This window comes from Cydia strobilella, chromosome 6 (genome assembly GCF_947568885.1).
Source record: "Cydia strobilella chromosome 6, ilCydStro3.1, whole genome shotgun sequence".
Lineage (NCBI taxonomy): Eukaryota > Metazoa > Arthropoda > Insecta > Lepidoptera > Tortricidae > Cydia > Cydia strobilella.
The window spans coordinates 90,522-107,042 of record NC_086046.1 but is presented as its reverse complement, the minus strand read 5'-3'; the positions used below and the strand labels follow the sequence as shown (position 1 = coordinate 107,042).

At 38.7% G+C, this 16,521-nt stretch overlaps 1 protein-coding gene across 1 annotated transcript in view; it reads right to left on the bottom strand.

Moving 5' to 3' along the window:
* Positions 1-16,521, bottom strand: part of LOC134741948 (TNF receptor-associated factor 4) — a 111,585-nt gene that overhangs the window by 88,281 nt on the left and 6,783 nt on the right. The window contains exon 2 of the mRNA XM_063674839.1: positions 7,114-7,165. Within this exon, the coding sequence (XP_063530909.1) occupies positions 7,114-7,165 (52 nt within the window). The remainder of the gene's footprint in view (positions 1-7,113; positions 7,166-16,521) is intronic.

The window sequence follows — 16,521 nt, the reverse complement described above, 5'->3', positions numbered from 1 at the left end:
ATGGGTTACATAGGGTTGGTATAAATAAATATAGTATTCATAAGTTCTCCATATTCTACATAGACAAGCATGCAAAAAATTATCTGTATTTTTGGTGGATTGTTAATGAATTAAAGATCCAACAAGATACAGAGACTTAGCCTATTTACAAGTCTTATCCAACAACATGGATACTATTATTATGTACATTTAACATGAAAAAACTTATCTATAGAATACACATTTAGATCACATAACCAGGCATACAAGCTCCTTATGAACTGATTAAGAGGTAGATTTTTTATATTTCTTGGAACCTTATTTTATTTGAAGAAAGAAGTCCTAAAAACGCTTTAACCAAGAGGTTCTCTAGGATCACCTACGTGTTCACTGGTCATTTTCTGCTTTCTTTCTCGCTTCAACGAGTTTTTCTCAGTGTGTCAAAAACGACCAAACCGGTAAAGAATGTTAACATGCAAGAACAAAACCAGATCAGTATCATGTGGAACCACCAACAACAGTAATGTGTCTGATCCGATCCAACTCGATCAGTCACAATCAGCCAATGATCAGCCGCGCAGGTTCTCACGACCTGCGCCCGCGCAGCTGCCGGACTGTCGAGCAAACCGGACACTTACAACGTCTTACAACTTCACTACAGTCTCTACTTATTATGTTGCAGTTATGCAACGCCTTTATTAAAAACAATATTGCAGGAACATAAGGTCCACCGATCGTCAAAGAGAAAAAAGTGTTGAAGTGTTGTGTTCTAAGCTAGGATTTATAGTTAGCTGCTGTTACCCATCATAATTTAGAAGAATTTCAGGTCCAAAGTTTAATTTACCATAGTTTCGTAGTACCGAAAGTTAGTTTAGGGTCACAAATCTACCTAACGCAAATTAACCTAACACCTTTTCTTAGTCGCAGAATTTATTGGTTTTGGAAAAAAAAGTTGAATAATTTCCCATTAAGAAGCGCCCTTGTGAAATTATTAATCATTTATTTACTTTTTTAACGCATTATTCACATGTAAATTGGTTTTATGAATAAAATGATTATGATTATTATGATTATGATTATGATCGTATCGCACTAATAGGTATATTCGATAATTCGAATCTATTACAAAACACTAAACTAATTTGGTAAGAATGTGAAAACCGGGCTGATACTTCTACAAAATGGCGAAGGTTCCATTTTAACTGCGGAATAGGAAACCCTTTTTTACAGGAAATCCTTACGCAGATTCAAGAATAAAGACGAGTAATTTTCTATCCTTTCTAACCTTTGTTTCAATGGGGTTGGCAACTGTCAAAGGTTTGTAAAGATAGCGCCAGCCTATGCTGGCTATGTTTTACCCGTCAAAACCATAAAGTTCCAAAAAAACAATATGTTGACACAATTCGTAAGATTGTCAGGTAAAACCTACTCTGGCGCTATTTGTAGAATACTTTGACCAGCCAACCCCATTGTATAATTCCAAGTGCATCTATTCTAAGATCGACCACTGCATGACTAACGCCATCTACAATTCACCTGTTGAACTACTATCTCTACGACCCTTTTGCTCCATAGCACAAAGGTGCGCGAGCGCCATGCTACCAGACCGGTGTGCGGTCAGAGCGAGACGACGCTATGTCGACGCGGTGTGTTAGAGCGGGACGGGCGCGTCGCGTGACTGGTTAGCATTGCAAGGTCGTTGGGAGAGGTGAGTGACACGAATGCGCAAACGCATTGGTCGGGTGCGCGCCGACCGTATGGGGTCGCGCGGCGACGACATGAAGCGGTATGAAATAAGTAGAAAGACAGTGTCAAACCAGAACTATCTGTCGACAAACTTTAAAACTAAAAATGAAGATTTATAAAAATACGATAAAATGTATTTAAATATGGATAAATGATTTTTTTTATTTGCATTAATTATTTTTATGATTTTGACCCATGTTCTTTTACTGATATGCGTTTAAACTGTTAAATAACAAACGAAACCGTCAACGCCATCTATACGACAGTAAGCCAAAGCTAGTAGCGCCCTCTGAACGAGAATCAAATTTTCTTGATTTTCGAGGCACGTTTTTTCCTTGGACTGTATCCATCTATCTTTGCTTGCTTATCAGCAAATGTTTTATCCAATCGCGATAACTTACAATAAACGCAGATATATATCCATGATATCATATCCGTGCAAGAGCATAGCATGGTGCTTGACAGTCGGTTGTGATGTTATATCCAATTTCTACCTCAGCGAGTGTGCGCCCACTGTTGGGCATACGCCCCTCCAAATCTCCTCTAAGCAGCCCGATTTGCTGCTTCTCTCCTCCAGAGTGGGCCCGCAATCATTTTAATGTCATCCTCCCATCTTGTTGGAGGTCTGTGAAATGGTCTTTTTGAGCGCGGCCTCCACGCTAGGACACGCTAGGACACATTCAATTTAGGGACGTAAAAGCGTCAAATAAAGAGTTCAGATCACAAAGATACTCTAATTTAGAGAAAGATATAAAGATAAAAATTGTACGGTGCGTTGCGTCACTTGCGTCACACGATCGCTGAATGACTTTAGTATAGTTCAACCATGTGACACAATCCGTATTTTTTTATACGGAATATGTATTTTATGTCAATAGAACTACGTTTCATTGGGAATCTAGACATTTTACGCAAAAATAAGAAACTAAATTTCAAAGTTCTAAATTTTTATTCTATGCGTAATTTTGTTCTTTAAAATTCTGAAAACCAATCACAGTACGTACCTATTACCAATGCTTAGTGTGGTGCTAGGTTGAACTGTCTAAATTTGACCCCAAATATGTGTTTATTTCTTTTTTATTTAATAAACCTACACACAAAATCAAAATCACAAATTATACACTATACATACATATATAATTTTTTAGCAATAAATAATATCAATACATCTATATAGATGCTTCTGTATCTATAATAATATCATTCAGATTCCAGAACCTAAACCATACGATCGATGTCGACGCGGCAAACGCAGCGACCTATGCGGTCGGTGCGCACCCGACAGCTCGCGTGCCAAATCCCCATGTTTAGGTTAACTAATCCAGTAATATTGATTATTAATTGATGACCAATTAATAATTGCTTAATGGCTTCACGAGCAATAATCGCCTAGATTTGTTTTCGTTGCTCCTTTGTTTTATCCGGCTCGAAGGACCAAAGTAAGGAAACAAACTTATACGTGCGGTTAATCGTGGCGCTACTGTAGAATAATGGGGAGGAGTTAGTACGGAATGAGGTTAGTTCAGAGTTTTGACAGCTGCAGAGGTAAGTTGGTGTTGTGTAATTGCGTGTGAAATCGTTAGCCCGTTTGAGAATTTACTGTAGTTGTCCGTAAAATTCTGTTGCTGTTGCTAGGTACAAGTTTTTAAATGTTTAAATATATACATAAAATACTACAAACCCACAAAAAATACCAAAGTACATGTAGGCATGTAGATATGAAATGTTATGCAGATAGCCTTTATGATATTATTATTAAATTATTAAGCTATAAGAAAATTAAAATTATTGCCCCACTGCATATTACCGTCACGCCATCTTACGAACAGTATTGACATGAATCGGTTATATTGAATCTTTCAATGTAGATGGCGCTATAATACAATAATTTTTATTTTCTAAAAAAGGTTGTATAAAATGTTATTTTCCAAAACTTCGACTAAGACAATTTGTGATTTGCTGTATTTCTTTTTGACCCGTAACGTGTAATTATTTTGATTTAAATACAATAAATAATCATTGACATTTGAGAACCAAAATTGACTATAAAGATTTTACCGTAGCCTATGGACGCCTGCAACACCGGAAATATTACACGCGCGTTGCCGACCCTTTAAAAACCTGTACACTCCTTTTTTGAAGAACCCCATACTGTAGCCCCTCGGGAAAACCTCGGCAGGGAGCTCATTCCACAGCCGAAGCGTACGCGGGAGGAAATTCCTCTTAAACCGCACAGTACGCGACTATTTAGGTGCTAGGGTGTGAGGATGAACGCCCTGCCGATGGCGAGCGGTGCGGTGATAGAAAGCGGCCGTTGGCATCATGTCAAACAATTCTTCAGAGCACAGCCCGTTGTACAAGCGGTAGAACACGCATAAGGAGGCGAAGTCTTTCGTTAGACTTAAAGGTTCAATACCGCTTGTGAGTTTGGGATCGTCGACGATTCGTACAGCGCGCCTTTGGACTGAGTCGAAGGGTCCAAGCTGGCATCCAGGTGCTCCTGCCCAAAGGTGACAGCAGTACTCCATATGGGGATCATCGAATAAAGAATATCTCTTAGAACATTTTATTTGCATACATTTAAATAATATAAGAACTTAAAATAATGTACGTCGGCAGGAGCTTGCTGGAAGAAGGCCATCTAGTGACGTTTTATCTTCAATAAATAACGCATCAACAAATTCGAAGATATTACCGAATCACAACCTAAGACGTGAAACGCCAGTTATAAAAAGAGAGACCTAAGCCCTCTTACATGACGCGACGAGACATTCAACGCGGCTGGATAACTTTATTGTCACATAGAGTAATATTTCAACAGTGACCTGAAGAAAGCCTAAGTAAATGACTCGACGACCCAGAACCGACGTGTCTGGCGAACAGGGACGAGGAGAGCCGACCCCAAGTGAAATGGGATAAAGCTATAGAGAGAGAGAGAGCAGTAGAGGGATTCAGGCACGAAAAACAACGTCCATTATAATGCACAACAACTCGCTGTAATCAATGGGCCGATTGCATTAAGCCAAATAATCCAGTGATTGTATCAATCATTGCACTAACATCGACAATCTTATTAGCTGACCATCAGTGGACCCTTTGTCTTTACATTAAGTTTTACAATGAATCAGCCAACTGCGCCAATGATAAATGTGGTCGTAAAAGCCGATGACACCGCCTCCATCATCTGAGAGCGGCAGCTCGGAAACGTTGCATTATTCAGGGGATTTAGATTTGAGATTCCGCCGGTTCGCACGCCAGCCGGCAAAAAGCGCGCGTGCTGTACTCTGTCTCTGGTGGAATACCGTTTGTTACTCACAATATGTTACCGTCAATAAAAATTTCTACAGCTACAGAATAATATTCCACCATGCGTAGCGGAGCTTGAAAGAGCTAAAAAACCTATCCCTGGGACCCTGTTTCTATACCTATGTCTCGGCTACTCTGAAGTGAACTCTCGAAGGTTTCTTCTAGGGGGCTGTTTATGGACCGAGTTTATAGACATATTGCATCAAAACTGTGTTGAAAGTTAAATTTTTAGTGCTCCGTACAAAACCGTGTTAACGCAGCACTTGTGAGAACGTTCGATACGTTTTTCTCAAAGACCGTTTGACGCAGATTAATATTTTGATTATTTATAGCAATTACTAGCATAGTAAATAAGTCAAATCTGCTTATTTTAGGGGGAAATATGTGCCATTTTCAACCAAAAGGGTACTTATTGTCGCTTGTCAGTAAGGCGCTATTTCCATATAACTTCAATTAGAAATCAACCTTATCGACAAGCGACAATGTGGTACCTTTTGGATGAAAACGTCACATATAGCGGGTTGAGAGGTGTAAGCTGAATTTATTTAACACATTAATACATTAACAGTAATGTCTAAATATAATAGAAAACTGTCATGACAGTTACACTTTCTGAGAACTTTTAGTCTGTGAAATAAAGCTTCATGTTTATTTTATTTCCTTCTTTATCTTCACACTTGAACAGTTACAATCATTAAACAGTGTTTACGTAACTTAAACAACGCCAACTGTTTGTTTACTGCCAGTAAAGCGAGTGGTACTGAGAGTGGTGGTTTTGGAGGCGTTTATCCTTTTTTAGACATAGTCAAAAATTCACTCAATGAACCACTCCACGAATGTACAAAACGAGCTACAATTACATGAGAATGGCGACGGATTGTAAAGCTTGCCACCGGCCATGATATGACGATTACGACCGCTCTGACAAGAGTGTGACAAAGAAGCAGAAGACATTTATTTTATCATATGGTTGGATGGGTACTTTCCACGAGTTTGCCGCTGAGAGGGGCGTGGAAACAACATATACCTTTCTCTGTCCTTCTCCGAAGTGCCCTGAGAAAGCGTAGATGGAATTACCCCTTTACGAGCAATAAAGCTACTGGTACCGAGGGGGTGGTTTTGTACGGTTATTATTTTTGTGAAGCACGCCATCTCGCGGCAGCTGGCGGCACCGCAAGGGCGTCGGGCGACCACCCGCGCGGGCGCCGGGAACCGGGAATCAAGGAACTGTTGTCATTAGGTATGCAATGTTTGTAACATTCAAAATATATGGCGGACACACGCTACGCTACGCTTATTAAACTGGAAAAGTATTCCGGGGCCGTAGATGGCGTAAATGCGTTTTCCAGTATTCCAGAAGAGATATACGAGATCTATCCATTTCGCGTCAAAAACGATCTGTAATGTAATAGATTGATTGTAGTGATCAGATTGTTCTACACATCTTTTTGTATGTATGTATGTAAGCTTATCACTAAATAAATGATTTATGATTTATATGTAGAGCCAATTTCTTTTTGTTATGTTATTAGAGAATGACTTTTGACGCGTAGTCTGATATGTTACTTTGAGGCTGACTGTATATCGTACAGTAACCTGCAATAATATCTGCCCTTTGAAGGCTGCAACAATATGTGACACGCTCTTACTCATCCATATTTCTATACTAATATTATAAATGCGAAAGTCTGTCTGTCTGTCTGTCTGTCTTTCTGTGTGTTCCCTCTTTACGCTTAAACCGCTGAATCGATTTAAATTAAATTTGGCATAGAGATAGGTTGAGTCCCTGAGAAGGACATAGGATAGTTTTTATCCCGAAAATCATCCCTTAAGAAAATAAAAAGCGGGGTGGAATTGAGATAATTAATGAAGTGCCTGCTAATTTGTGTGCATAATATGCTCAAATTGAATTATTGCTATGAGAATTTTTACTTTAGCTGCTGTTACTAAGTCCACGCAGACGAAGTCGCGGGCAAAAGCTAGTGGCTCTATAAATAAGATTGTGTCAGATATTTTTGCGGCCTTCCTTGTGTAATTATTCCTCTTTATGTAATTATTCAGTGATTGGTAAACTTCACTTACCTTAGCGTAGTCGACGGGGGAGGCATTCACGGGGCACGTGAACAGACCCTCACTGAAACAAACAAATATTACACTTATTAATCGTTGCCCTGTAGTTACATAAATTTGTAAAAAATCAAAAATATAAATAAAATAAGAAACAAGTAAGTTAAATTCGTACGGATCCATCGGTGGGCGAGTCCGACTCGTACTTGTCCGGTTTTTCAACATGCGATCAATGCGATCGGACTAAAAATTCAGCAATTTGAAATGGCGTTCAATTTTAGCAAAAGTTATTGACGTTTCATAAAATCATGGGACCGAAAAAAAAATCTCCGAATCAATTTCCTTAATGATAAAGTCATTTCATTTCTCTTATGCAAATTATTTATAATACGTATAAATTTTCTATAATTATTTTTAATTGTATTTCTACTAGTATGTATACACAGATAGTTGTGCATTACATCCTCTAGCGGAGTGAGTAAGTATCAATAGACGTGGACAATTAAATAGCAATAATGCATGGATCTCGGTGGTGGTCGTTATCGCACGCGCAGCCGCTTGACGCACCTGACGGCGTATTAATTGATGCTAGATGCCCAGTAGATGGTACAGACGAAGACACAAATATTAATAGGCTCGATTCGCCATTTTTAGAGTTCCGTACACAAAGGGTAAAACGGGACCCTATTACTAAGACTCCGCTGTCTGTCTGTCTATCTGTCTGTCCGTCTGTCACCAGGCTGTATCTCATGAACCGTGATAGTTAGACAGTTGAAATTTTCACAGATGATGTATTTCTGTTGCCGCTATCCGAATACTAAAAAACAGAATAAAATAAATATTACATAACATACAACAAACGTGATTTTTTTGTCGTTTTTATAGATAATGGTACGGAACTCTTCGTGCGCGAGTCCGACTCGCACTTGGCCGGATTTTAAAAACTGAATCGACAAACTAAATTTATATAGTTATGGAACCTTCTCACAAGGTTTCACAATAATTTACAAATTGTTTTGATAGCATTAGGGTACTCTAACCCAAATTCGTCCTGTTTATGTATTGGATGGAATCTTTCGGACTTTGTTGGCCTTTGAACCATAATAAAGCCTTTTAGGCTGCCGTTCCACTGAGGCCAATGATCGGAGTAATAATGAGAGAAAACGTGCGGGAATCAACCAATAGCATTTGCACAGATTATATAATACTATGCATTTGGTTGTACCTAGTTGTAATCGAGTGAATTGGAGACGAGATGTGATAGGCAGCCTAATATGGCAAAATAAATATATTTCCCACAATGATTTTGAATAGGCTAGATGACAAATTTTCGATCAGGTTTATTTTTAGGATCAGATGTCTATATGGGACCCATTGCATTAAAGCAATACAAAGTCAGAAATGATAGTCAAAGCCGTAGTCGTACTTCACTCGCGAAACGCTCCTAAAAAAAGGATAAGTGAACGTGACGTCAAGTTCACTGAGAGCCCATTTTGAATGTATGGACAAAATAAGAAAATTGCGTTTTTGTCGGTGAAATATTGCGTTTATGTATATAGTTCTTGTACAATATTTTTTTGGACAAAATGTAAGAAATCGAATGGTACCCTTACTTTTTTCCTTTTTGAAAGTCGAAAAATTACTTAAATTTTGAAACTTTTAAGACTGTATTTCTGTATTATTTCCATATATTTCTTTAATATCTACATTATTGTGATAAATTGCTCATTTTCTATCTATGTTACTAGATTTTGTTATAAAATTCAACATGTGTTATCATCCCCTATCGTACCTATTTCAAAGTCATAGAGTTCGATTTAACGTAATTTCTGACACCTTTACGCCCGTTAAAGGGTTAATTATATAGCTGCTAGAAAATAAACAATGACGCCGTTTACCCTGACTTAGGCACGGTTTAGGCTATGAAGTAAAGTTAGCTTCTGTACTGTATGACAAACAGACATATTGAAGCTATGCTGCTGCTCAGATACACCCTTTGCTCACTAAGAACGTAAACAATACATCATAAAATGTTGCGTAGGCACCAGTAACTTGACGGCTGTTGCTCATACAGTTTACTAGGTAAAGTGGCTACTGTGTTTACGTAGGGTTTTAAGGTTTTGTTAATAATCCTAAATAGGGTATTTGACTGTTTTTAAAATAAATTATTTTACACCATGCATAAAATAAAGCACCAGAAGATTAGAGTTTTGAATGATTCACGGTTAGTTTCACTAGACTTATATTGACCGGGATATAGACCGTGATTACCTTTTGTATTATTTGTGAGCTCCCGATATTTACAAAAATTTTAATCGTGAAGATGGGTTTAAACTGTCAAATGTGTGGAATCCTGTGATTTGTTTGTGTAAAAAACCAGTGATATCCGAATCAAACACGCGTAGTGACACCGTGAGTGTAGTGTGTTTGGACAGACCAACGAGTGTGAACGCGACCGGACCAACAAGTGTGAATGCGACCGTTGGTAACGTTGAAAGTGAACGCAGCCGACGCGCAAGAATGAGGGTAGACAGAGCGCTGTCTACACAACTTTGACACCCACCCGCTATCTTCAGTCACCCGTGAACATGATGCATGTAACTGCGTCGAAATATCGGGAGCTCACAAATAATACAAAAGGTAATCACGGTCTATATCCCGGTCAATATAAGTCACCAGAAGATTAATAGAGAAACCTAGACAGCAGTTATTTTTAGACACAATTTACAAGATACAAGACATTTATTGGTAAAAGTTAATGTCAATTTAAAAGCCCGTATAAAACTATAGAGTAGGGTAATTTGATTGTGACGTCATTTATTTCGTTTTGACATTTCGAAAAAAAACTGATTTGACTAGTATGTGGTACAGTATGAATAAACAGTATGACTGCTTGTTAACTGTCAAGCCAAGATGTCATTTTGACCGAGCGAGCACATGCAAGGCGCGAGCAAAGGGTTTCCGTTTCAGCTGGGGAATAACTGATTTCGTGTTACTATTCGCAGCTGTACGGCTGTTCTCTTTTCTTAACCTATTCTCGCGAAATTTTGTGAGCAGTTTCTATCTCTCAGGCCAATTCGAACAATGATCTAGATATCAACTAGATATGAAACAGAAACGATAACAAGATATTTAAGAAAGTCCTGTCAAATTTGACATTTCCGCGATTCCGAATGTCCTCATGAACGATCTCTTTAAGATCTGCTTAAGATATTACTTAGACATCCAATGGATATCTAATGGATATCCCAAAACGTCACAATAATTGTAGCGTGAAATGACAATTGGTTTCTCGAATCGAATTGCAAAAGATAACTAGTTGAGAACTAAACTATAACGTATCTATTAGATCTCGTATTGTTCTCATATCTAGTAATTATCACGTTGTTCGAATTGACCGGACTATTATAGAGATAGTAATCTCTATTATAATAATAGATAAATGTATTTTTATTGCTAATACATTTTTGGAAAGTTTTCAAAATAGCGGAGCCGTACATTCAATACTCCGTTTTAAATTATACACGACTATGAGTTACGCTTATTAAACTTGGGCGCTTTAGTAGCCGACTGTACCATTAATGAGTAGTAGATAACAATTACATCGGACGCAACACGCAGACAGATGGACGGGTTCCGGCATCCGCGCGTGCGCCTAGCTAGACTGTAGAGGCGAATACCCGTCGAGGTATACGGACTTTAAATATGCGTACGTATGATGATTGATGAATGACGTTACATACATCATCATCATCTTCCTGGTGTTGTACCGGCCTTTTGCAATGGCTCATGGTCAAGGAAACCTGATGTCCGCTTGGGAACGAATAACAAGAATTAGCGTAGGCACTCAATCTTGCGAAAGCGACTGTCTATCGACCTTCCACCCAAAGGCATTCCATACTAGGCTTTATTGAATTGAAAATAATGGCAGGCAATCTAAATTGCTGCCTATACTAAGCTTCGTCTAAAAGGGCCCACTGATTACCAGTCCGCCGGACGATATCGGCCTGTCAGTTGTTCGGAAATGTCCCATTTTTGTTCTAACTGACAGGTTGATATCGTCCGGCGGGACTGATAATCTGTGAGTCTATTACTATATTATATCGTGCAAAAAACCAATAATGTAAGTAATAAAGTAATATTAAATATATTAATAACGGGTAACTCATTAAGTCCGTCACCGTCGACGCAAGCTCCTGATGACGCTCCTCGGTACGGAGTGAAACATGTCGAGCGTTTTCGACTTAAAACACGTGAGTGACCCGTTATTAATATATTTAATATGTCTGTGTCTCACGGAAGTTTTGTTAATAAAGTTATAATTGAATTGTTCTTAGTTATAAAATAAATAATAGTTACTTCAATTACAGAAATTCATATTAATATTGCTTTAATGAAGAATGTTGCCGCTCTGACAAAACGCGTGGATATGCGCGCTATGCCAATAGAAGATGGATGGCATTTGTGAAAGACGGACGAACAAAATGTTTACTATTCGTCTTTTTATCCGCCCGCCGCTGAAAGGAGGTTAATGTATGTGAATATCTTGAATGCTTTGGACTTTAATTGGCACATTAACATATCCATCATGAAGAGATTTGGCAAGTCTAATACCAGGGATACAGATCTACTGAAGACCTAAACTGCAGACGGTGCAGACCACAATTTACATATTGACAGTTATAATTTCATTGCAATAACTATCATTTTGCGTAAGAATGGTCAGTTTTTACAACTATGACGGCTGCAGGGCAAAACCAGATGATCAGGATATCGCAATTTACATGATCAGTTTAAATCTTCTTCTCGTGTCGATGGTTTCAGACTTTCAGACTGTGCGGGACCAAAAGGCAGCGACATTTATCGCCCTGTCCGTCGCATCACGGAGATCCTGTTCAGAGCAGGAATGCGGGCACGCCGGGCAAGATAGCATGTGTTCCATTGTTTGGGGAGTCGTCCCACATGGACATTGTTCTCCTTGCTACGACCGACCTGGGAACGCAGTCTGTTTAAGGCTTTCCAGATCGGCCACGGCTGCTTGTGCCCAGCGGGAAGCGCTTCAGCGGGGCGGACGTAGTCGTCAGGAGGGGCGCGGGTACTCTTCCATTGGGCGAGTCGATTCTGGGACGGTGGAATCCGGATCGCTGCAGTATACCGCATAAAGCTCCTACGACTCTTTAGACGAGATGGTGGTAGCTTGTGGCCGTGAAGAGGATGCCTAGGGTCTTGTTCCTGCTTCAATTTTTCAATCAGTTTAAATTAAATACGATAAGGCAAACGCTTGCGGCCTGCTAAGACGAAAGCTTCTAAAACGGAGATTGTGCGTTCGAACCCCGGCTCCTACAAATGCGTTTCTTGACATTTTTATACGAAATATTATTTGATATTTAAGTCTATTTTCTCTTCGATGAAGGAAAGATTCGTAAGGAAACCGAGCTAATACCAATTGTTTCTAATAGCCTAGCCTCTGGGTTGGAAGGCTAGATGGCAGTAGCTTTAATAAAAACCCATTAGTTTACCAAAAAGCGAATCCCGAAGTTTCGGATTCAACTGGGAAAACGCTAAGATGCGAAGATTACGGTAGGCCAAGCGAACCGTATAGAAAACTATAATCTTAATCTTCTTTGGACTCGATAATTGAAAAAACACAATCTTCTTCATTCCAGTCGATAATAATGTAAAACTCTGTCACCAAATCTATCATTAAACCTCAATAAATCAGCGTCCACGATCCACTGCGTCGATTATACTGGTTATTAAACAAAACTGTTCCGGTAACGTTCGAGATGCGCAAAAACGCCCCCCAACCATCCACACACGCATCCAGTGTTAGTATCCATGGTACTCTCATGAGACAAGACAAACCAGTATTGTATGAACTCCCATTGTACATGATTGTTACTGGTCTTAAGATCAATGAATATTGGTTTTGGAATAAGGCTTAAGCAATGAGAAGAATACTTTATTTTCTTCGCATTGTCGACTAATTACGAATGATTGAGAAAAAATCTCCTTGCTTTATACCCACATTGTATTTATGAGTTTTCCACTCGCCAATCGACATATAACCTAACGGTGTTAACTTAAAGTCTATTTTAGATTGTGGATGGGATGTTAGACTGGGTATAGACTAGCGTAAGGACAGGAATAGCCAATAAGAGATTATGTTGTTGGTAATTACCCATGATAATGCGCGTGCGCTGGTTTCTAATCAAACGACAAAGACTAATTGCCGAGCCGCATAATTTAGTGGTGGTTTTTATAATCGAGCAGTTAATCATAGTGCGTTGATTATTTAATTATGTTCGTCGCCGTGTGGAACTAAAAGTACCTATATAAACATGCGTAAATTAATAATTCTTTAATTCAATTGATTTAGATTAAAACAAAAAGTAAGTATACGTTTAGCATAATAATTAAATACCGTTCGTTTTTAAATAATAATAACCCTCTGAAATGAAGGATTTAAACAGTTGAAACGCATTGATATTGTGTTTAAACAAATATTTATTTGCCCCGGAGTTATGGTTTGCTATGTAATTATGTATTGTATTCAAAGTCAGTCAAAATATTCTTTATTCAAATAGGCCTAGTAACAAGCACTTTTATAATCCAAGTACCTGGTTAAGTGAATCGTCGCCTATCACCGATAGTACAAGCTTTGATCAGGTCGTGTCTCCGACGTCATCCAACACAAAATAGTCTTATAGGAATTGCAATATATTCTTCAAAATCATTTAGCGAATTTGCTTTTAAAACAAAAAAATACTTTCTGTTTATGGGCGTTAGCAATCAAACTAAAGTACATTCTTAGGAAGTCTTCACACTGGCACCGCAACCGCAGCCGTATGGCGTCAGTATGATAAATGCCTTCGCAAAATTACGCCATAGGTTAGAAGGCTTGTAGTGCTTAAAGTTTACGACTCCCTTTGCATTGTAATGGGTAAACTCTAAAGATAGCCGGAGCCAGCTATTTGTGCCAATGAGATACAACGCGGGGGTCAAGCGTTGCAATCACTGCACACAACGAATGGCTTTTCATGGACCGTATGTCAACGCAATACGGTTTATGAATTGTAAATTAACTGTAGCCACAATGGTATAGTCAGCATCAAAAGTAACAGATCAGACTACGCGTCAAAAGTACATATCTAATGTTAGATGGGGTAAGAGAAATACTTGCTGTAAAGGAATCCTCATACTAATTCTCTTGCCGCGAGCAAAATAAACTTATGTTTCTCTTAATCCACATGAGCTTACCATTCTCTAATAAAGAGTGTCTCTATACCTATATACTTAGAACAATTATACTGTGACAGATTCCCGAACTATACAAATATATGAAATAAAACTATGAAAACGGATTATATCGCGTATATTGAATTTATAATACATCCCGACGTTTCGAACTCTTTACAGCGTTCGTGGTCAACGGGTGACTGAGGAAAAATTACAGTGCAAAAATACCCACATACTAAAATAATGTTTTTTTTTTTTTTTTTTTAATCGCGTATATATATATATATATATCTTTACTTGAAAAAAAATTATAGTGTATAACTAGCCTTATGAACCGATTTTGCATGTACAACCAGCCTTAAAGTTTGTAGTCTATGATTGTTCATTATTTTAGTATGTGGGTATTTTTGCACTTTGTAATTTTTCCTCAGTCACCCGTTGACCACGAACGCTGTAAAGAGTTCGAAACGTCGGGATGTATTATAAATTCAATATTCGCGATATAATCCGTTTTCATAGTTTTATTTCATGAGTAACTATCGCGGTAACCGAAGACAATATTATATACAAAAATATATCTCTATTTAGAAGAGTATACCAGGAGGACTTTTGGCACGTTATTTTAACCGCTACTGACTGACTGTACTGACAGCAAAAGTCTTCACTGACAATGTATATTTTGTTTTTGCGATAAAATATATGAATTGTGAGATTTGTGAGTTAACTATGGCTATGCTAATGCCTAAGCTGTTCAGGTAATGATAAACAACTTACAAATATTGTGAGCAAAATCTTTGCGTAAGGCCCACGTGCAGTCCTACTAACCCGGGGTTAAGCTGATAAACCGTTAACCCAGTATCAAATTATACTGGTAACCATAGTAACTTCATGTTTAACCGGTTAACCTGGGTCATTGGAATGGCGCAAGTGGGTCTAAGAGATCGTGATAAATGAAATACAAATGCAAAGATGACTAACTACTCGCGGCGCTTCAGTCTTCTGGGATTTCGTAATTTCCAATATATTTATGTACAGAAACACCCACGCCCACACTAATTTACAGAACTTTGTATGCAGGGGGCGTGCCTTTTCTCTGCAGCTGACGTACTATGGATGGGCTACATATATGATATTATCGATACGAAAGAAACTTCGTTTGTCTGTTCCTAAGTCTATTTTTCCCCAGTATAATAATTACAAAACTTAACCAACTAACTCAGAGACCCTAAGAAGATCCTCGGCTCTAACAAATCATTTTTAAGGTTTCATAAAAAAAATAGCTGTTTTGACTGGTTAGGAAAGTAACTACTTAGTCTAAACAATCACCTTTTATTAATAATAGACGCGTGACTTTCATAGTTGACAAAACTAAAATGCAGGCAATATTTAGTAGATGATTGTGACAACCTTGACACATTGGCGTCAGCCCGGTTGCACGATCGAGCGCCGGGTGCCACATCTACTTCCCTTTACTTACATCCATGAGTCTAAATAAGTCAAGCTAGGTGTTTGTATTGTATTGTAGTTCGGGCGACTTTCCGCAACTCGACGACTGGCGCCTATTTTGCGTGACATGGGGGTGGGCTAGTCCTGGCAGCCCAGCTCCTCGAGTAAACCTATCAAACCTTTGATGTTGAGTAGCTAGGTGTTACTTTTTGTCGAAAAACAAGCGCTAGTAGCTAGTAGTTGTAACCCAGTGAACAGCATGTCGCATGCATATGCATGGGCTGAAGGTATGCGGTCACGTTACGTGGACACTAACCTGCCTCGTACACAATGGATTGAGTTGTCATCAAATTTGTTTTGGCTTCTCTTAATTGGTAGTTGATGCGTTGACAGTTTGGAGACATAACAGGTATGTCGCCAATACAGCTATTATACCTATACCCCTCGCGTCGAAGGATGGCACTATTTTTAGGGTTCCGTACCCAAAGGGCAAAAATGGGACCATATTACTAAGACTCCGCTGTCCATGTCCTGTCATTTATTATTACACAAGCAGACAAAAAGGGCGATTAAACTAAACGTACTTAATTAATCAAAGTAGAACGCCTATTTAATTAAATTATGTTAAGTGCACAGTTGACGCTTTCTCTACTCATGGGCATGAAATCAAACAGGGAGTAACGCAATATCAATACAAAATAATACAAATAGACCATCATGCGTACGCGCACGGCACAG